This window comes from Sardina pilchardus, chromosome 3 (genome assembly GCF_963854185.1).
Source record: "Sardina pilchardus chromosome 3, fSarPil1.1, whole genome shotgun sequence".
In the NCBI taxonomy this organism is placed as follows: domain Eukaryota; kingdom Metazoa; phylum Chordata; class Actinopteri; order Clupeiformes; family Clupeidae; genus Sardina; species Sardina pilchardus.
Window position 1 is genome coordinate 10,238,914 of NC_084996.1, and position 14,594 is coordinate 10,253,507.

Genomic DNA, 14,594 nt, shown 5'->3' on the forward strand with positions numbered 1-14,594 from the left:
AAAAGATTACAGTCATGAACACGGATGAGCACACCTAGCTGCGTCTCTCTACATATTGCACCAGCCGCCTGTCATAACCACACGCTCATGATTGGATACGGAACGAGAAAAGATTGAGCGCAAAAGATAGAGCTAGAGAGAAAGAGCGAGGGTGTGTGAGGGGGAGGGAACGGTGGTAGCAGAACTCAGTCAAAACTGATTTCCTGTATCTCACAATAGTTTCTACCAAGTTGTCAATAGCTGTGCCTTGCCGAGGTGTTTTTCAAGAAAAATGCAAGCTATTAAATGTGTGGTGGTTGGAGATGGGTAAGTTCACTGGATATTATATTCATTCGGTTAATGTTTCTTGACAAAAAAAAAAAAAAAAAAAACTTACACTGAATTGTGCAACACAAGACACAGTAATCGGTTATTTAACTGATGAACTACGATGAACTATGTTTTGATGATTTGTTGGATTTGAGACAAGACTTCGTTTAGAGTTTCAAGTTTAGAGTTCCCTTTGTTCAAAAGTTCATTAGTGGTTATTGATTATTGATTCATTAGTCTTTTACGCACATGCTCTCAGAAATGTCAACAGTGGACGAATAAAAGTTTTTGGAACACCTCATCAAGTCAGTATATAGTCTATAGTTGTCAAATTAGCACACTAGGGCTGCATACCCGTTTGTTACCCTGTTTCAAAAACGTGATGTGACACTAGTTGCGGTTCATAGACTTCCTGAGATGTAGCCATCATTTCTGAGAGACATGGCCTCAAGCACAGGCGTTCTCTTCTGCCATGCTGCTCATCAATAGCAGTCCACTCTGCTTGTCATTTCTTGGTCTAAAGCCAAGCCCAGTATCCAACCTGCATGGTTCCACATTATCATAATTGTCATCAAAGTGGCATCGGGTGGTGTCAGGTGGTACTAACTCTAGAACTTCCCAGAACTGGCTTCCCTATTTTTAAATCACTCAGTGTGTTGTGCCACAAAGATGAAGTTCCTTATCAGGTAAAAGGATAAGAATAAGGAAGAAGACGTTTACGGTTACCTGCTGAGCTCACAGTGATGCCGGAAGTTCAGCATTTCAGAGTGCAGTTATTGTGGCTGCCGTGACACAAGATGGGTGGAGGTAGAAGAGCTAGTGTGTAGACCTGGCCCTGACGTTGCACTAGTGTCTGTGTTTGCAAGTGTGATGTAAATGATAATGTTCTGTTTGCTAAAAAGAGATATTATGTAAGGACAGTGGGGAGTTACTCATGCACCACACTGGGAGAGATTTAGGACTACATTTATCAGCAGCCTATTGTGTATTGGCAGGGCAGTATTGAGAATTGTCAGACCCCCTAAGTGAATAGTGCTGGCCATCGTTGATTGGTGTGGAAAGGCAATGTCTTCAGTCTCAGATGCGCAAACCCCAAATCCAGGGTGTCAGTGGGGCAATAACCAGTCTCATCTGAAACATTGTCTTGGTTTTGTTATAAAAAATATAATAATAAAATAATAATAATAATAATAATAATAGCTTGAATGTTAATTTGACATTGAACCCTAACTCCAGCCCCTACACAGGTACAGTAGTCTATTATGGACCATACCTAACTCTAAAAGCAAAGGTGACATACTAAGTAGGCCAGCTGCAAAAGCTGTGCAGTCTTTCTTTCGCTCTATTTTTGAGGATATCCTGTACTCAAGTTCTCCATTTTGTGTGCCTCGGTTCCTCATCTGACACCCACTGCATGCAGACACCCATACGAGCCGAGTTCCGCATTTGTCTCCACACTTCACAGTATTCTTCATTTCAGTATGCTTCCTGGTTCAGTTTCTTTCTGGGTAGAAGGAAACCAAACTGATATCTGCATCGCTTTTTGTAGTGAAACTCTTTTAGTTGTAAATGTGTGAACGCCTTTAGTTCTTGTTGGAGGTCACATAATCACTGAACCTGGCATTGTGTAGGCCTCATATACGTACTATCCCTACTTCTTTGAGTTTATTTCCACCTACACATGGTAGTGGTGGAGCAAATATAGCAGTCTTACCCTGCTAATACATATGGAGAGTGGCCTGCCAGGGTAATTTCATCTGTAGTCTGTCCACAGCAGAGATGGCTGAAGACTGTCTGTCTGATTCACAGGATTCATTAGTAATATTTCCCCAAACATTTGCCCTTAGATATGTTTTTTTTACCCTGTGCACCAGACTGACCTTGGCCTTGTGTTTTTGTAGCTCAAGTCTCTATGTATCAAGTGTTCATGTAACTGATGGAAATGCATCATTGTCTTTTGATGAGCACTCACCTCTGTAAAGGTGAGAGGTCGGCCCCAAAACTGGCAGATAGAGGAAGAGAGAGAGAGACTAGAAAGGAAATTGGCTAAGACGCCAAAAGAGAGAACTGAGGGCCCACAAGGTTGGGTGTATCTCTCTCTCATACACATGTGCACTTGGAGTCACGTGTGTCTTCGTTGTCTGAATCCTGCACATTTAGAGCAAATTCCAAATGAATTTGAGTTCTTGGGAGAGAATCTGCATCGGAATAGTAAAGTAAAGCCTTCTTCAAAAAACCGTCCTCGCTGTTCACGGAGAAAAGGCTTGACAGCCAGAGTGAAGTGCTAGCAATTTGAGCTAAGAGACACTTGAACGAAACAGGGAGAGAGAGTGCATTAGGGCTGAGTTCCACTGACTGCCACTCATCTCCCTTGAGTCCATCCCGTGGAGACCGGAGATAAGCTTGGTGGTGGAGTTTTGAGAGACTTTTTTTTTTGCTGAGCAACATAAAAAAGGCCTCTTATGTTTTGCGATAAAATGTCATTCTAGAAGCGCTTGTTCTAATTCTTCTCCATTCGCCAAGAATTGAGTCGAGGGGGGACGCATGTTGCATTTTCCCCCCTGCATCCAAAAGGCTCACTTGTGTGCCACGCTGGTAGACTTAGCGTGATATAAAGCCCTCGTGTGCTTTGAAATGCCTTTAAGCTACAGTGTGTACCATCTATCTAGCAATCTAGTCGTAGAAATTGAATATGATCTTGAAAATTGTGTTTTCATTGTTGTTTAATTACCTGTAGAAATAAAAATGAATCATCTTTTTTTTCATTCCCCTTAGAATGAATCTTTCATGTCTATTTTGGGATTAGGTCCCCCTCCATGGAGTATGCTATGCTGCTCCACCATCTTGCTACAGTGTCCTAGAAAGTTCAAACCAAAACACTGGTTGTTAGGAGGGCATTCTGTGTTTTCTATTCCTGTTGTCAGCGTCCATATTTTTCCACACCCTCGGAAATTGAGTTGGTTGCATTTCAATAACCTCACCACTGGATATTACACACTGTAGTTTTAAATCACGAGTGCAGTTAAGAATTCCTATCCTGTGAGATGGACATTTTTCTCTCTGATCATCAACATCACAGAGGCCTTTTTTCACAGGAGCTCTAATAGCTATGCTCAACCAGTTGGCTATCCTGTAAATGCCATTTAATGCCTTTAATTAAAAAGACTGAGATCCCAGATGGTGTGCGAATTAGAGAATAAAGTGGTGTTGTGAACGACCGGTTGGATACAGTATGTAGACTTTTAGCAGGTTTTTCATATCCATCAGAGGATACCTCAGGCTCTTCAGTGATATCAGGTAGAGTGAGGAGAGTTTCGTAAACGCCGGGCAGGTCCTCTAAGTATGCCCGATAACTTGTTGGTTCCTGCTCTTAAGTGCAGCTGGAGTTGCACGCCATAGCACACTCTCAGAGGGGGAGGTGAATTTGACATAAATGTTTTTTTTGTTTTTTTTTGTGCAGGGAAAGAGAGAGAATGAGCGAGAGAGAGAGAGAGAGAGAGAGAGAAGAAGAAGAGAAGAGAAGGGAGAACGAGAGTTGCCAGCCCTTGTAGTTCAAGCACACACAAGTCAGGAAATAGTCTGTAGTGCAAAACAGGAGGCTGGTTGAGCAGGGTCAGAAATAAGCAAGCACAAATGAACAAAGAAAGAAACAAGAAGCTACGCGAAAGCATCAGTCTATTTTAAAACAAACTAAAAACAACTAAGCCATAAGTAAATAGATGAAGATGGGAAAAAAAGCAAAAGGGACTGAACTGAAAGAGACCGACCAAGAGAATGGGACAGATTCCCATGGCCAGGTAGAAGCGAAAGTCAGTTGCCAGCCGGCCTTCCCATATGGAAAAGATATAGAAAAAACGTATATGCCAGCAATGTGTTTTATATACAAAACTTGTATGATTTACTCTTGAAAGTGGCCCCTCTCTCATTTTCCTCATACAACGTCATATATAGTCCTTACAGGTTACAATGTTTTATATGTTTCAGGTTACACAGATTTAGCAAGGATCTTATAATGGTTTCACTGTCATATAAAAATCTATCAGGTTTTTATATGACAGTGAAACCATTATAAGCATATAAGTTTTTCTATATATATTTTCCATATGGGTTCCATCCTATAGGTAAACATCAGTTTGCCAGTCCTCCTAGCCCCAGGCTACTGCGCCGTGGCGCTTTAAGCTGACTGTGTGGAGGCCCCAGCCCTGTCAGCTGGAGGAACGCAGGCTGGTTTGTGAGGCCTGGAGCCAGCATTCCTCCAGTCCTGTCAGAACACGCACACACTCTCCTCACACACACTCAGGTGGAACGCCAACCTCAAGGTTGTGACACCATGCAGTGTTGTTCACCAGCTGCCTGTTACACAAATAACTCTTTTAGGATTATGTTGATTAATCCGATTTTTAGACCGATTTAGTCAATGTCTTCTGTCTTGCTCAAATGTAAATTGAGTCTTATTTTAGGTGATTAATTTTTTTTGATATAGCCTTGTTGTAATGTGAAGATACTGTATGCTCAATACGCAAGGCGAGGAGCTGTCTTATCACATCAATTTCAGGTGTTTAGACAGTAGTGCAATCTCTTAAAGGTCTTAGGGGACTCTTTCCTTTCTCTCACCATCTTTCCAAACATGTTTCAACTTATCTCTCTTTCTGTTTTTTCACTAATTCTCCTCTCTCTAACACACTCAGTCTCATTTTCCACTCTTCATTATTTCTTTACCTGTTTAGTTGGCTCAAACTGACTTGTTTGATATAAATCACCATCACTAATTATTTATGTTTTGAAAGTCTCTCGAGCCAGACCCCCTAAGTAAATGTTTTAAACCTTTACAGTCTGCCAGGTACATTGGAAGTCCGCTATTAATAGTGCAGGCCATCGCTGATCGGTGTGGAAAGGCAATGTCTTCAGTCTCAGATATGCAAAGCAAACCCCAAATCCAGGGTGTCAGTGGGGCAATAACCAGTCCCATCTGAAGTGGAAAGTCTGTCTCAACCGGTGCTTTATGCAAGAATAGTTATGAGTCATTCTGTCTCTGTTGGTCTTCTCATGCGCTGCTGTGTTTTCCTGTGTTTTTCTGTTGGTGCATAATTGTACTGTTTGGATGTGCAAGAAATTATGTCTCATTCTTCATGTATTTATGTCACAGCATTATTCTGAGAATGTGAATGTGAGTGTGTTCCTGCATATATACGACTGTGAATATGCATGAAGCTTTGTGTGGGTGTGTGTGCGTGTTTATGCGCGTCTGTCTCTCTGCTCTCGTCTGTTGTTTGTTATAACCTGCATCCATCCGAGTGTAAATGTGGTAACATGCTCCCGCTAAAGTTGTTTACAAGTGTATAGTTATAAGTAACATTTCTTTCTCTCTCCCTCTCTCTCTCTCAGTGCCGTGGGGAAAACCTGCCTGCTCATCAGCTACACCACCAATGCTTTCCCAGGAGAGTACATCCCCACTGTGTGAGTATGAGTATGAGTGCGGTGCGGTGCGGGTGCGGACAGAGGCGCTCGTGGGTGCTTTGTGCCTCCACCCTTAATGAAGTGCACCATCAAAACAGCACACTCCGTACGGGCTCTCCAAAATGTCAAGCACTCTTTTTGTTTGGAGGGTGGAGTGGGGGGGGGGGGGAAAGCTGGTGGCGCAGATCAATTCAAACAGGAGTCGTCGCGCATAGACGAGCATCTCTTAAGTGGGACTATAGAGTTTTGTCTCTGTTCTGCCCCATGTGGTTGTGACTGTGTGTGTGTGTGTGTGTGTGTGTGTGTGTGTGTGTGTATTTATATGTGTGTATGTATTTATGTGTGTGTGTGTGTGTGTGTGTTGGGGGGGGGGGGGTTTCTCTGTGACACTCATTCTAATAACACCAGGAGCCAATGCAGTTCCATCACGTTCAACCCGCCTCAAACCCGCTCCCTCCTGAGACCCCATTATAGGTGTGTTTGGCCTGTCTGTGTCTCTCTGTCTGCAGTCTCTCCATCCCCTCCGAGTGTGGAGAGACGTGTCGGGGTGTCTAGATGAGTGAAACCGAACAAGTAATGACATCCCATGAGAAGACACTTCCTGGAGTTCAAAATCTGTCACTTTTCCTGAGCTCTCATGTCCCATTGCTATGACGACGCATGGAGGTGTAATGAATGACTGTGTAGACGGAATGACTGCTCTATTAAGAGCGATCAGCCTCGCTCTCAAAGTGCCATCAGGGGAACGAGTGATTTTGTGATTTTTGACTCGCTGTGATTTTTTTTTCTCTCTCTCCTCTTTCCCAGATTTGACAACTACTCTGCGAATGTTATGGTGGACAGCAAGCCGGTGAACCTGGGACTATGGGATACAGCAGGACAGGAGGACTACGACAGACTGAGGCCCCTATCTTACCCACAGACCGTAAGCAAGACCACTTGTATGACCATGGCCACAGGCTCTATGAGCAAAGAGGACTCCAGCATACTTGCACATATTTAAGTTGATTTAAAAATGCATATACAGTGAGGAGAAAATGTATTTGATACCATGCTAAAGTTGCCTAAAAAGAGGATTATAAAATCATCATTTGACAATTGATCTTATTGCCTTAATTCAAAAAATGAGTAAAAATAAAACCGCTAAGGACACCAATTTTCTTTGCGATTGAAGAACGTATCGTAAATAAATAAATGTTCTTCCTAAATGCTAGGGGGAAGGAAGTATTTGACCCCCTATGTAACCCTATGGGAATTTAGCACATAGGGTTAACATAGGGGCAGGCAGATTTTTATTTTTAAAGGCCAGCTATTTCATGGATCCAGGATATTATGCATCCTGATAAAGTTCCCTTGGCCGTTGGAATTAAAATAGCCCCACATCATCACATACCCTTCACCATATCCAGAGATTGGCATGGGTCTTTTTCCAGTAGGCCTATTAGCCTGTTTGATGCTCATTGAGCTCAATGCAAATCAAATAGGCTAATAGGCTTTTTGGAAAAAGGACCATGCCAATCTCTAGCTATGGTGAAGGGTATGTGATGATGTGGGGCTATTTTAATTCCAAAGGCCAAGGGAACTTTAACAGGATGCATAATATCCTGGATCCATGAAATAGCTGGCCTTTAAAAAATAAAAATCTGCCTGACCCTATGTTAACCCTATGTGCTAAATTCCCATAGGGTTACATAGGGGGTCAAATACTTCCTTCCCTTAGCATTTAAGGAAAACATTTATTTATTTAAGATACATTCTTCAATCACAAAGAAAATTGGTGTCCTTGGCGGTTTTATTTTTAGTCATTTTTTGAATTAAGGCATTAAGATCAACTGTCAAATGATGATTTTATATTCCTGTTTTAGCATGGTATCAAATACATATGCTCCTCACTGTATATTCAATAATACAGACATGAAAATTATTAAAATATGGAGACCGTGTGAAAAGATAATGTAGACCTTCAGTATCATCTATCATCTCATTTTTTTGAATGTGACAGCACCTGAATAAATAAAAGAGTCTGTTATTTGTGTGTCTGTGCTTGTTTTTCAGGACGTGTTTCTCATCTGCTTCTCCCTGGTCAGTCCAGCCTCGTTTGAGAACGTCAGAGCCAAGGTGAGTGACCGTCTGTGAAAGCTTTTTTGGTACGTGCTTTTGCTCAGACAAAAATACTGATTAGAATATAGTCTGGAAACGGGAGAATCCAGCGCACTTGATGGTGTGGTGGTTGTAGGTTGGTCACAAAGCACTAGGTGGCACTGTGTACAAATTCGACACGTGCAATTGTTCTTTGACCTCGCGGTGAGAGTGAAATTAGAAATGATATGTGCATGCGTGTGCATTGATGCATGTATGCATGCTATCAAAATATTGATATTAATTTTACAGAATATACAGGAAGTTTTTCCTGCCAAAAGAAATGAAAAAAGAAAAACAGTTGTGAAGGGCATGCGGGGGAATGGCGCATTTATTTATTTATTTAAATTCACTCCACTGTATAATATGTTGTTATTTTCCAATTATTATCTTTCTGGGCCTTCACCTCACCAACCTTTATCAGAGCCTCCAGCCTGATATTCATTAAGGAGTGCATTGAAAAGCGGTGCCTTCATTTGCTGGCTGAGTCATCTCCTCATCTGCCTCATTTGTTGGCCGTCCAGTTGTTCATATAACCAAGACAAGAAGCCTACATGGCGCTGCTTTGACGTTTTCAGGTGATCTTCAATCAAATAGAGTCTGCAGGGCTTGTTGTGCCCAGATAATAAAATGCCCAAGGTAGATGTCCATCTGTTTGCTGGGCTTGTTACAGCCAGGCAGATTTTGATGTGGTCATGATGACCCAGTTTTTTTAGCACGTTCATGTGTGTTCTGCAATTTTCTATCAGGAAGGGCAAACATGAATGATTGAGATATTGGCTGTGAAGTGCCACCTGCTCATGATATGAGCGGCTGAAATGACTCCAAATGGTCCTCCAGTAGATGGATTTAGTCTGACAGCGAATACAGAAAAGCCCTCTTATGAATTGGTATTGCAGGCAGTAAATTACAGTTCAGCACTAATAGATGTAAATGAGTGAATAGCAATATAGCAAAACCCTGAGCGCACAGAAGAGGTTTTCTACATGCTCCTTGGGATGTTGATACTCAAAATTACAGTTTTAAAGTGTTCAGCTTTTTTCAGTAAATAAAATTGAGTTTGGAATTTTGCTTTTCAACAGTATTTCTGAATTTAGAATGACAAACAACATTATTTTTGTGTTGTTTTTTTATAAATCAGAGGTATTACTGTGCCTTTTGCTCACAACAACATCGCATGTATAGCCCCATGCCATTAGTGCTCTATTTTTTTCAAATGATAACTGTACAAAGCTTCGCTAATTTGTTTTCTGCCCCATAATTCTTGTTGCGTCAAAATAAACATTGAAAAGCCTGTTGGCCATATAGAGCCTCAGATAACCTTACCTAGCTCCCTGTAAACAGAATTGTCTTCACTGCCCTCGCAATCAGATAAAACATGAACAATTTGATGAAACATAAACAGTCTCATCCTCAAATGTTCCCTGTTATTTCTCTGAGAGGAAGAGAAACAGACGTCCTGCGGGTGTTTGTGTCGACGGTGAGCGATGGTGTGTTTTAGCCAAAGAGCGTTTCACCCGACAGTGTTCTCCCTTTGTCCTCCTCTGGGGGAGATTTTGGCTGAGTACGAAACTGCCCACATCACATTTCAAAGGCATAATGGAAGAAAGACAAAAATAACTCTTCTCTTTCTTGACATGACTCGAATCTCTCCCTCTCTCTCTCTCTCTCTCTCTCTATTCCAATAATTTGATTCAGAGAGAGAATTGTGAATCAATATGTTAGCCTATGATCCAGATTTGTCCTGGTAATATGAGGAAGTTAGTCTGTACAAATATTGTGTCAAAGACAAGTCATCTGTCAAATCCTCCTGTCCAGCTGAAGACTGCATGGTCCCTCTGCTAAATGAATAGCTTGGGAACGCATTCAGCAAATTCTGACTGAGCGTTGTTAGATGTAAAGGTCATGCCGACAGCCAGTGCAGAGCCACAGTGCACTGGTCTAATTGTGGTAAATGCACCAATAGGCCTTTACTCGGTATTCAACATGATGTACTGCCACTCAATCCTCATAGGCATTATTACTGGCAGTATAGTGCATGGACCTCTTAATAATAGAAAACGGGAAGAAGCAGTTAAATCAGTTCGCGTTGACTGTAAGCAACTGGTAAAGTGTTTTTAGTGGAACGCTGTGCAGCATGGTGATTTCCGCTCATTCATGATGCGTAGAAAAAGAAACCACAGTCTAATTAAATCTAGGGAATGACTGAGTCTATTTCTATCTTTCATTTCCAAACATAAATCAATCTCCCTAGTTTCTATGCTGATCACAAGTTTTCATTCTGAGGAAGCTAGGATGATAGGTGCTATATTTTCAATTTTCCTTCTCCATGTTAATTTTATTGCTCTCACATCCCCATGGTAACAACGCCCATATGCAGATGGCGACAGGAGAATGATTGCGAAGGGTTTAGAAGACACATTAGTATCTATTTAAAGGCAGATAGCAGAATACACAGTGATACAACGAGAGGAAATGGCTGTGTTTAGCTGCATGGCTTATCCGTGTTTGATTTCTACTCATGCAATCATAAAAAAGGTTTTCCATTTTAACCTCAGTTGGCTTTATTCACTTTCTGTTTTTTCACCTTTTCAATGAGAATCAGACTGGAATCAGACTCTGCCGTGGAATGCCAGATGACCCAGGTGTACTAGTTATTGAAGAGTCGTGCAGTTGCCTAAGTAGCCCAGTTGAGAAAGTGATGTGCAAGCCTATAGCGATAGTGTGATGTGATGCACAAAAAGTCCCTGTAAAAGTCCCCTGACGTCAGGTCTCTGTGTGCGTCAAGAGACACGACTCAATGGCCGATGCTGAGGCATTGTTTTGGGTTCAAGGTCTGACCTTAGCATGGTAAGGTGCTTGAGGCTTTGACGTGGCAGAACTGTAGCCGTTGAGAGGAGACGTTCGATGAATCTCTCGGAATGGGCCTTGACAGAGCTTGTGTGCTCTGTACAACTGTAGTTGAAAAAGATAGGGGCTCTGGCAGCATTGAATGCCATTGTTGTGGACCCATGCATGCTGCCATTGTATGTAGCCATCCAATAATTGCTGTGAGCCATCAAAGCACTTTGTTGTGACCTCCATTTTTCTGAATCCACCATAGCTTCTGAGCTTCTGAATGGCAGAGAAAAAGACTGGCCTAAAGTGAAGTGGACTCATTAGTCTTCATTAACATCTGCTCGATATGACATGCTTGACGTTGTTTGCCGTGCAGGTGGTTTGTTTGTGTTGTTTGACAGTCGGAAGTAAATCGTGCTGCTTGGTTAGCATACCATTAGCATGAAAGCAAAACCAGAAGCTATAGCCTTTTAAGTGCCGAATACACATGTACCCCCCCACCCCCCTCCCACTCACACAGACGAACACACACACACACACACACACACACACACACACACACACAGTAGGCTACTGAGAGAACTAATCTCAAGAGTGGACAGGTGTTCTCAGACTCACTGAGATGAGTCACTGGAGCAGCCGGCCGCGGTTGCAATCATGGCAGCGGTCTCAATCGGGGAGTTTGTTCCACCTGCCTCTCCTCTCCTCCACCTCCTCCCTGTTCCGTTTGTGTTGAGGGATGAGAGGCTCTTGCCGGATAATGACGAAGCGTCCCGGTGGACTGGCGCAGGTCATGCAGAACAACAGCAGACGCTATGAATAATGAATGCTAGCAATATTAGAAACCGCACCGCCTGCTGGGTATCAATATCTGATGTGTTTGTGTTTGTGTGTGTGGTCGTGGTCTGTGTGTGTGTGTGTGTGTGTGTGTGTGTGTGTGTGTGTGTGTGTGTGTGTGTGTGTGTGTGTGTGTGTGTGTGTGTGTGTGTGTGTCTGTGTGTCTGTGTGTCTGTGTGTGTGTGTGTGTGTGTGTGTGTGTGTGTGTGTGTGTGTGTGTGTCTGTGTGTGTGTGTGTGTGTGTGTGTGTGCGCGAGTGTGTGCGTGTGTGTTCGTGTTGTGTCTGTGTGGTGTGTGTGTGTTGTGCGTGTGGTGTATTTGTGTGGTGTGTGTGTGTTGTGTGTGGGGTGTGTGTGCGTGGGGTGTGTGTATGTGTGGTGTGTGTGTACGTGTGTGTGTGGGGGGGGGGGTAAAAGTCTATTCTTAGATACATTGTCGGCACGCTCTCCTTTGTGATGCCCTATTCATGATGCCAGGCTGCATTTGAACAGCACCGTGGCATTGCACCACTCACAGCCTAGCACTTGTACACACTGAGGAGACTTTTCACACCAGGAGAAAGAAGGAGAGAGGCAAAAAAGATCGCTGAAAGAGGAGGCTTGGATGAAAAGAGAAAAAAGAGAAAGAGAGAGTCTTGGTTCTCATCATTCCTAATGAGCTTCTCTTCCACCTAGTGGTACCCAGAGGTGCGGCATCACTGCCCTTCCACGCCCATCATCCTGGTTGGCACCAAGCTGGATTTGAGAGACGAGAAGGACACCATCGAAAAGCTCAAGGAGAAGAAGCTTTCGCCCATTACTTACCCACAAGGCCTTGCGCTGGCCAAAGAGATCGGTGAGTTGATTTAACACGTGTACATCTTAATAAAGACTGTAGCAATTTATCATACATTGATAATGCACCTTAATCGTCTGTCATTAGACTGACATGACCATAGCGTTCACATTATATCTATCATATGTCACTAAGTCATGTCAAAGGATATGATTGGTTATGTTTTTCATAATTTGGTTATTCTCATGACACCTGTTAGCAATTAAGTCAGAATATTTCATTTAAATTTCATATGGTAATAAGCTGCTTTGTTATCAGCCAAATAGAGCGCTTTCCTAATAATTACTAATGGCAAGGTATGATACAACTTTATTTGTCAGTTTGTGTGCTGAAATTCTTTTTGCATCCATGGGCAGCTCATTTAAGGATTGCAGGACAGAAACAGTACATACGTGTAAGACATAGCATCAATAGACAAACATGTATACATACAGTACATGTAGGACATTGTTCTGGTCAAAAAATAGTGAGATGCAAATGTCTTTTATAGGAAGAGGTATTCTCTCATTATTATGTGTATGGAGTTCCCGTCAAAAATGTCAGAATGCTATAATAAATCATTTTGCTCACATTTGGACATTTGGAAAACATCTCTGAGTGTGTGACATAACTGAATGGCAATGTGCATTGCATAATAACAGAGCCAACTCAGTCTAATGGAGCCTGTCACATTTCGCTCTCCAAGTTAGCATTTGGGAGAACACATGGGCTTCCCCACCCACACACCACGCACACAGGCACACACACACGCACACACACACACACACACACACACACACACACACACGCACACACGCACACACACATACACTCTGTCACGCAGCATGTTAGAGTATCGGCATTATATTAATAACTGTGTGTGTGTGTGTGTGCGTGTTTGTATGTGTGTATGTATGTGTGCCTGCATGTGTGTGTGTGTGTGTGTGTGTGTGTGTGTGTGTGTGTGTGTGTGTGTGTGTGCCTTTACCTGCTCTACCATCCGTGGCCTTGACAGATTCGGTGAAGTACCTGGAGTGTTCTGCCCTGACCCAGCGCGGGTTAAAGACGGTGTTCGATGAGGCCATCCGTGCTGTGCTGTGCCCCCAGCCCACCAAGATCAAGAAGAAAGGCTGCCTGCTGCTCTGAGCAACCGCCGAGAGGAGTCGGATGAACAACAGATATGGAGGAAGATGAGGGATGAGAGAGATAGAAGAGTGAGAGAGAGAGAGAGAGAATTTGTAACAGGAAAATGGGGAAGGGAGTCGGGGGAATGGGCAGAGGGAAAGAGAAAGATAAGAGAGAGTAAAAGCAAAGGTACTTATTTTGTTTGGTATATATTGCTTCAGAACCTTTTCCTTTAAATTTACTGATTTACGTTTAAGAGCTGGAGAGCTGTATTCATGTGTGTTATGGTCCGTATTGAGCTCAATATTACCAGGTCTCATGTTACAGAGATCTTATCATGTCAATCTTGAATGTGTCCACAATGTCACATCATTACAAAGAAGAGCCCTGTGCCTAATGTTTTTTTTTTTTGGAGGGGGTGTGAATCTTCTATGGCTAACGTCACTAGAATCATTTGTTCAGCGGTACTTTGCTAATGGGTTACTTTTCAGAAAGACTGAAATATAAATAGTTGCAAGATGATCAAATTATGAACAGTTATTATTATTACTATTATTATTATTATTATCATCATTATAAACAATGAAAGAATGGAAATACACACGGAATCTAATAAACATAGTATGACCATTAACTAACTGACTCCTCTATATTTGGACATGTGAATATTGCACAACAGTTACTTTCCTGTTGTCCTATTCAGTCATAATCATAGTTAGCCAGAATCTATTCAATGGAAGCTTCACTTCAAACTGATTTTCCCTACGTTCCCTCCATCCCTAACCACCACGAGTTTGACTCTAGTCCAGCTGTCCAGGGAATAGGCTCTGCCCCTGCCGTCTTATTCCGGCAGGATGTGCAAGGGTCTGCAGCATGCTCAGCGACCTGGACCGAGGACCGTGCCTATATGCCAAAGACTTTCTCATTGTTGCTTATGTCTTTTGTAAATCCTTTGATGGATTAAAACATGTGTTGACTTTCATTGTAGCTCCCCGAGTCTCTCTGGTAGAACCGCGGTGAACATCTACAACTCACACTTCCATTTTACTCCTCTTTATCTGGCTAAAAGTTTGATC

General features: G+C 42.5%; 1 protein-coding gene across 1 annotated transcript; it reads left to right on the forward strand.

The window, feature by feature from the left end:
• Positions 1-143: 143 nt before the first annotated feature.
• Positions 144-14,500, forward strand: rac2 (Rac family small GTPase 2). Its single transcript, XM_062531718.1, has 6 exons — positions 144-306; positions 5,695-5,766; positions 6,574-6,691; positions 7,822-7,884; positions 12,255-12,414; positions 13,409-14,500. Exons 1-6 carry the CDS (start codon positions 272-274, stop codon positions 13,537-13,539), a joined length of 579 nt encoding a protein of 192 aa, XP_062387702.1. The 5' UTR covers positions 144-271; the 3' UTR covers positions 13,540-14,500.
• The last annotated feature ends 94 nt before the right edge of the window (positions 14,501-14,594 follow it).